This window comes from Quercus robur, chromosome 7, assembly GCF_932294415.1.
Source record: "Quercus robur chromosome 7, dhQueRobu3.1, whole genome shotgun sequence".
NCBI lineage: Eukaryota > Viridiplantae > Streptophyta > Magnoliopsida > Fagales > Fagaceae > Quercus > Quercus robur.
In genome coordinates this window covers 18212718-18219994 of record NC_065540.1, presented here as the reverse complement: position 1 = coordinate 18219994, position 7277 = coordinate 18212718, and the positions used below count along the sequence as shown (strand labels likewise).

Sequence of the window (7277 nt, the reverse complement as noted above, 5' to 3'; positions counted from 1 at the left end):
CTAATGCCAAATGGTTACCGAAGTTTTCAACTTATTAAATATAGGTAGACACAAATAACTCTTATTAATAGAGACATGTATGAGCATCACTGGCGGCTGCAAGTTAGAGTTAGGGTGGTCACAGGACCACCCTGGCTTGGAAAAAAAGTCATTATTTTATATAAAATTTAAAAATTTTATGATTTAATTTTTTTTCCTTAAAAAAAATGCGTGACCATCCTAAATTTTTTAGGTCCAATATAATTAAATTCTGGATAAAATTTAGTAACAAACTTGGTTGTAGATTAAGGCTACAACTTCACTCAATATTTTTTTATTAGATATGAATTTTAACAATTCCACGATTAGATTACATTTTTTTTCTTCTAATATCCTCCATGTTTGCAAAACTTCAAGAAGATTAAAGATAAATAACTTATGTCATCAATCAAATGTTTAATTTGAGAGTTTTTGTAGTCTAAAATTATATTCAAAAAATAAGTTTATGGATTAAATAGTAAATAACATCCGATTGACATGAAACTTGACATGTGTTTTAAGAACATAAAAAATATACAATTCAACAGTTAGATTTTCAAAATATGTAATCATGTTAATTTGTTTAGTGAAAGTTGTAGACTTAGGTTGCAACTAAGTTTGTAGTCAAATTTTGGTCCTTTTAACAATATATTGGGCCTTTCAAAACAAAAAGAAAAATTCAAGAAAATTTTTATCTAACTAAAATTTTGAAAGAGATAAGCAGCTTTGATAATGAGATATAACTATCTTTTTTATTAAATATTGTATAATTTAAGTTTCTTAATGACCACCTTGAAAAAAATTCCTAGACCGCCACTGATGAGCATCAACTTTTCTATTTTTTCGTTGTTGAAAGTATTGTAGATAAAAGTTAAAGGCTACATAAAATAGGATTCGGTTAATGTGCACCTTCGGGTCTTTGTTAATAAATTATTTTAGAAAAGTTTTGATACCACTTTTATGAGAAAAAGAAAAAGATGTCAAAAAATCAATTTTTTTTAATATATATTTAATTTTCTCATACAAACTTTCATAATATGATTCACTAACAAATAACCTTAAGGCATCTGTTAACTTTTCTCAATAAAATAAATTGTTTTGTTAAATTTAGAGTGAGACCTGCAACAGAAAAAGAAGTGAGCAAAAACCAAGGGGAGGTATTTGTAGTGACTTTTTGACCAAGAAGAAGCTAAAAGTATGACCCTAAACTGAAGCTTGAAATAAGCTCTGTAGGGTGACAATTTTTGGAGCCCAAACCCCAATCGTGTGAAGTCTTGATCCAAAAGGCCCAACACAATGAATTTTATAGAGTATGGGTTTAAGAACTAAGTTTAGATAAGTTAGACAGAGGCTTGCATGGGATAAAGGTACACCTGGACAAGAACAAAAGCCATTACGTTGAAAAATCTCGCAGTCCGAGGAGATTCAAAGTTTAATTTATGTATACAAACCAATACATTAGGGTTTCTTTGCATGCCACAGTATTCTGACTTCTTTTCTCTCCCTTTTGTTATGGGGGTTTCTATACATTATATAGGCCCTTCCTTACCATCTGGACTTTACCCTTGCTGATCATCCAAGCCTTCACTTGAGCACCCATCCCATCAGATACCTCTTTCAGTCCTTTGTGAGTTGCGGTAGCCAAGGCAACACTGTTCAGGAGTCTTCTCCACATTAATGCGGCCAGGAAGGTAGTTGTAGTACATTCAATGTGGTGGTGGCAGCTTTTGCTGAGATATTTTGTGTTTCCTTCCTTTTTACGTATTTAGGAGATGGGTTTCAGTGGCTTGGACATACCTCTGGTCCGGATTTTCAGTGTCCGAGGAGGAATCTTTTTTCTTTGTCTCTCGTGATAAGGCTTAAAACGTGGATCACTAAGCCACGTTCCCTGTTCCGACGGGCCCAATGCCCAACTCATTATTTTGGGCCGTAGCCCCCATAAGCTCCTTTGTTGGGGAAGCTACCTGAGATCTGTAAATAGTGCATAAAATAAGTTAACATTACCTTATTTAGTTTTTTGCTAAAAATTTGTTGCTAAAAATACTATAGACAAAAACTAAAAAAAGAAAAGAAAAAGAATAAGTTGATTGATGTTTTGCCTACAACTAAAAACTAATAAGTAGTAATTTTGGGTGTGGCTAGAGCAAATTAAAAATTTTATAGTTGAATGATGATAGTCCCGAACATATCTTCGTCCATCTGGGAAGAACAATGGATGAGGATGACCCCGAGATTAGCCCAGCCCTTGGTAAACTACCTGGCAAAGACGAGGCCATTGTCCCTCAATCATGATGAAGTGTTACAAGGACAATAATGAACTTCCATACTGTTGGAGATATATCTCTCCATTTAACACCCTACAAGGACGTTTCAGATTCAGAAATGATACCACCATTAAGGCATAGCCAACAACTAGAAGGAAGAAGAAAGTGCCTATATATATCCATTCTCGAGACCTGACAAGGAGGTACACGAACTCTAGTTCACAGTGATTGATATTCTAATATTGCTATTCTTATTCTAGCCATTCTAACTTTAGCATCGGAGGCTATGTCAGGCACCATACTGGTGATCCACATTTCTTCCTTTCACCATCTATTTTCTCAGGGTCAGGTTGGCATAGAACGACACCATTCTGGACGAGCATTCTGACTGACGATCTTGAGCATCATCAAATGATATTAATATTTGGTATAGAACAAATATTAAAATTACAAACGCTTCAGATCTATGTTTTTTTTCCCTCTCTCTTAGGCCCAATCTAACACTAGTTTTCCTTTCTAGTAGTATGTTTTATCCTCTATTTTAAATTTTGAATTTTTTTTTTGAGAAACTCCCATTTGATATGTGTGTTTAAACAACAGTTTTCATTTTTTTTAGAAATACGTGTAAATAAAAAAATGTGTGAAAATACGTGTAATATTGTTTAAAAATTGAAAACATGTGTTTAATGTAGGTACCAAACGACCCTTATTTTGAAAATTGAAATATTCTTTTGGTGAAATGGTTAGCCGGTCTATAACAATGAATACTGACCCTACAACTTCTGATTTTCCAAATGAGATGCGACTGACGACAGAACCGAAAACTCGGTTTGATGAGAGAAAATAGGTGTTGGAAGCAAATTTTAAGGGCATGATATGCCAAAGAAAGTACAGTTGGGGGTTGAAAATTTACTTGTTTTTAGTGGTTTGAAATTGAATAGAGAATACAGCATAGAGAGTAGAGAGTGCACTAAATTAAGAACCCCCCAACCCCTACCTATCTGGATGACTTCCTTTACCAATGGTCTCTCTTTTTTGACGATAGCTGGCCACTCTCAGCATTTAAAGGGCCAACTACCCCAACTGTATACTATTAATGCACCCCATGTTCTTATTCTCCTCCCCTTCCACAAAACCCATCTAAAATGATCTCTCTCAAATCCTAAAAACTCAAAACCCAAAAGATGTACCAAAAGATGAAAGAAAACAAGAATGAGCATATCCTAAACCTAAACCAAAACCAAAACCAAGACCATGATCAAGACCAAGAACAAGACCAAAACCATATCCCCTCCAATGACATGAAACGAAAGAGAAAACGCCGATGTCTTATGGCATTAGGTATACCACTGATCTTGATCTTCCTGCTATTCATCATTATCTTGATATTAGCTCTGACCGTGTTTAAGACGAAATCACCAAACACCAAGCTCGTCTCCGCCTCTCTTGACGGCGTTGCTCCTAGTGTCTCATTACCTGCCGCTCAGATTGAACTCAACATCACCATTGACATCAAGATCCTTGTCAAGAACCCAAACCACGTCAGCTTCAAGCACGGCCAAGGCAAGAGTTACTTGTTATATCAAGGAAATCAGGTGGGAGAGGCTGATATATACCCTGGTAAGATTCCTGCAACGGGTTCCACCACAGTTCCATATAGGCTTACGCTCGAGGCGGATGAGCTAGCTTCCAATTTAAGTTTTATCACTGATGTAATAGGGGGCCAACTCGTTATGCAAGCAAATACCAGAATTCCGGGCAGGATTAACTTCTTAGGGATTTACAAAAAACACGTCGTTGTTGTATCTGAATGCCAACTGCGGATCGCTGTTCTAGCCATGAACATCACGGATAAAGCTTGCAAGGACAAGACTAACTGACTAAGTTGTGAACGTGCGTATGAAGCACTATATAGGCAAAATCCATTTTTATCACCCTCAAAAGGTTTGAGTCCTTGCATCTGTGGGAGTGGGAGGGTGCTTCTTCGGTCAAGGTACGCTGTGTCAGCTTCGGACTTCAGCCTTTGAAGGCCATTGCATCATAAAAAGAAGACTCAAACGACCTGTATCTATAGTCGGTGAAATAAACCATTTGTTGGGTCCATATACTTCGTAGTAGGTAATGAAATGTAAGTTGTCATACTTAGCAAACAGTGTAGAAAAGCAATATTCTTAGATTTTGTTACCGCATCTTTTCTTGTGGCCACTTGTTGAATATGGAATGCACAAACCAAAGCTCAGACAAATCCACCCGTGCACTTACTATTTCCGTTTTAAGCCTTTTTATGATATTTTGGTTGCAAAATAGAACTTCAACCACCATTGTTGTGGACCTGTTGTTTGAAGCAGACAGAGAAGCTTGTTTTTTATTGGTGAATTATGGTAGAAACTAGAGAGAGATCCATGAGTATAGGGAAAAGTAAATTTAAAGTACTAAAAATAGTAGTAAAAGTAGAATCTCAATGCATAAGAAATCGAGAATTATTAAGTAAAAGTAAAACCCACATTCACCGGAAAAACTGCCAACAACGCCATCAGATTTATAAGCCCTTTTTCGGCACTTTACAGTTTACAAATTACAACCACCCCCTTCACGTCACAAGACAACTACTCAAATTTCTGCACATATACTAACATTTTAATTTTCTCTCTACCCACCCAAGGGTGGAAAACCAGGGAGCTTTGGTACCTGCCACTGCTGGAGAATTTTATGTTGTGTTATGACCGAGATAATGTGCTCGATAAATTGCTATTTGAATTAAAAGTATTTAAATTTAGGCTTAGTGATAAATCTTTATCTAACTAAGATAGTAGTAGATTAGTATGGTTATTTGCTTGTATTCAAATTGATCCCTATGTTTTAGGATATGATTAGTTTCTATGTTTTAGGATTTGTTGATGAGGTTATCTCATGCTTGGCTATTATGTATGTTAAATGCATTAATGAGAATTAAGCAAAAAATTAACCAAAAAAATCTATTTTCTCTCTCAAGTTCAAGAGATTAGTCATCTCAAATTGACTACACTATCTTTTATTTCTCAGTTCACAACATTATGCTTGCAAGTTTGTCTAAAATCTTCATATTGAATGACTAGAATGAAAAGATCTTAATAAGCTGCTGCACGTTTCCTATTCCACAACCCCATTAAATTAGAGTGAACACATGCAGACTAAGTTTGAACTCAAAGCCTTGATCAAGGTCTCTATAACCAATAGAATCATTTTCATATTTCAAAAATCCAGTTGTTGTTGTATGCTTTTCACAGAACACAATCCACATCCAAGGCATTGCTGGTACAAAATTAAATATTATAACAAAGTTAAAGATTGACAGAAAACAAAACACGCTAACATCCGATTTACAAAACATACTGATCCATATTATTCCATTTTACAAACCATAATGATCCAAACCAGCAATTGTGCCATATTTATTCTTCAGCAAACTATAAAATAAGGTAAAACCATTTATGATAACAAACTACTGAGTATTCATTTCTTTACTGCATACAAAATTCTTCACCCCCACCCATTATTCCATTTTACAAAGCATGATCCAAACCAGCAATTGTGCCATATTTATTCTTCAGAAAACAATAGAATACGGTAAAAACAGTTTAAGATAACGAAATATTGAGATTCATTTCTTTATTGCATACAAAATTCTTCACCCCCCCCCCCCCCCCCCCCCCAAAAAAAATTTTGCACTTTATCTTTTCACAAACACACATGTACGTGTACATTTCTCATATTTAAAACAAAACCATGCAAGGCTGATGCGAAAATGAAGGTAAGATTTTATTACAACTATGGAATATTAGTCCTAAACATCTTGCTTTCAAAAAATTGAGGAACATATAGAAGCAGCAGAGATAGTAATCCAAGAAACAAAGTGGAAGATCATCTATGAAGCACGGGTGCGTTTTAGGACTCGGGTGCGGGTGCGGGTACGGGTGCGGGACTCGGCAATTTTTGAAAAAGGTGGGTGCGGGTGCGGCGGGACTCGGCGATTAAAAAATTATTAAAAATATTTTTAATATATTACTAAGCATGCTTTTTTATATAATAATAATAATAATAATAGAAAACTCATATTATAATAATAATAATAATAATAATAGTATAGAAATAATAAGAATAAAATAAATAGATAATAATAAGTTAAAAAAAAAAAAAAACAAAAAAGGTTGGAGGCTCTCACGTGAAGCGCGCTTTCCATTAAAAAAGAAAAAGAAAGAAAAAAAAAAAAAAAAAAAAAAAGAGAGAGGATGTGGCTCTCACGTTTGGTGTTTGGTCAGAGAGGGACAAAAACCAAAGAAAAGTTTTTGTACTTGTCAAAAAGAGAAACAGTAGTTACGTTACAGAAGACTTCCAGAGAAAAAAAAAAAAGGAAAAAACAGAGAACAACTCAGAAGATGATGCAAAGAAGAACACGAAGAAGCAAATCAGTCCACCGGCAACAGTAGCGTAAGAATATCCAGTCCATTCCAGAAGGTTTTTTTTTTTTTTTTTTTTCCCTTACCGGCCGATTTCCTTTTTCCGGCCGATATTCTGCCGATACAATCCGATTCGGTCCGAATCGGCGCGAATCCGTCCGGTTCGGCGCGAATCGGCGTGCGTGGGAGCCGAATCGGCGCGAGTCGGCGCCGATTTGAGCCGCGTCGGCGCGAGTCGGGAAATCCACGTGGCACGACGCGGCACGGACGCGCGGTCTGCGGCGTCCCTCCCGCGTCGGCGTGTCCCGCCGCGTCGGACGCGGGTGCGCTGGGTTCGGAGCCGCGTCCGTGCATCCCAGAAGATCATGGACATAGCAATTAATTGAAAATATTATCTGGAGTGGTAGGTAATATTAAAGAGGAGGTAGCAAACCATAGCATACCTGCTTCTCAATTCATCTTACTTCGACAGCACTGACTTCTTACAGGATGGTGGAAGCAAATCTTGTTTAAGTCAAGAGTTAAGCTAGAAAGAGAGAGAGAGTGACAGGAGGGGGGG

The 7277-nt window shown here is 36.5% G+C and overlaps 1 protein-coding gene across 1 annotated transcript; it reads left to right on the top strand.

Moving 5' to 3' along the window:
• The first annotated feature begins 3613 nt into the window (after positions 1–3613).
• On the top strand, positions 3614–4162 carry LOC126691109 (uncharacterized). The gene has a single exon (XM_050386184.1). The coding sequence runs from the start codon at positions 3614–3616 to the stop codon at positions 4160–4162; it is 549 nt and encodes a 182-aa protein (XP_050242141.1).
• Positions 4163–7277: the final 3115 nt, after the last annotated feature.

Coding starts and splice junctions, on each gene's coding strand:
- LOC126691109 (XM_050386184.1), top strand. CDS start 3,614: ATGGCATTAGGTATACCACTGATCTTGATCTTCCTGCTATTCATCATT.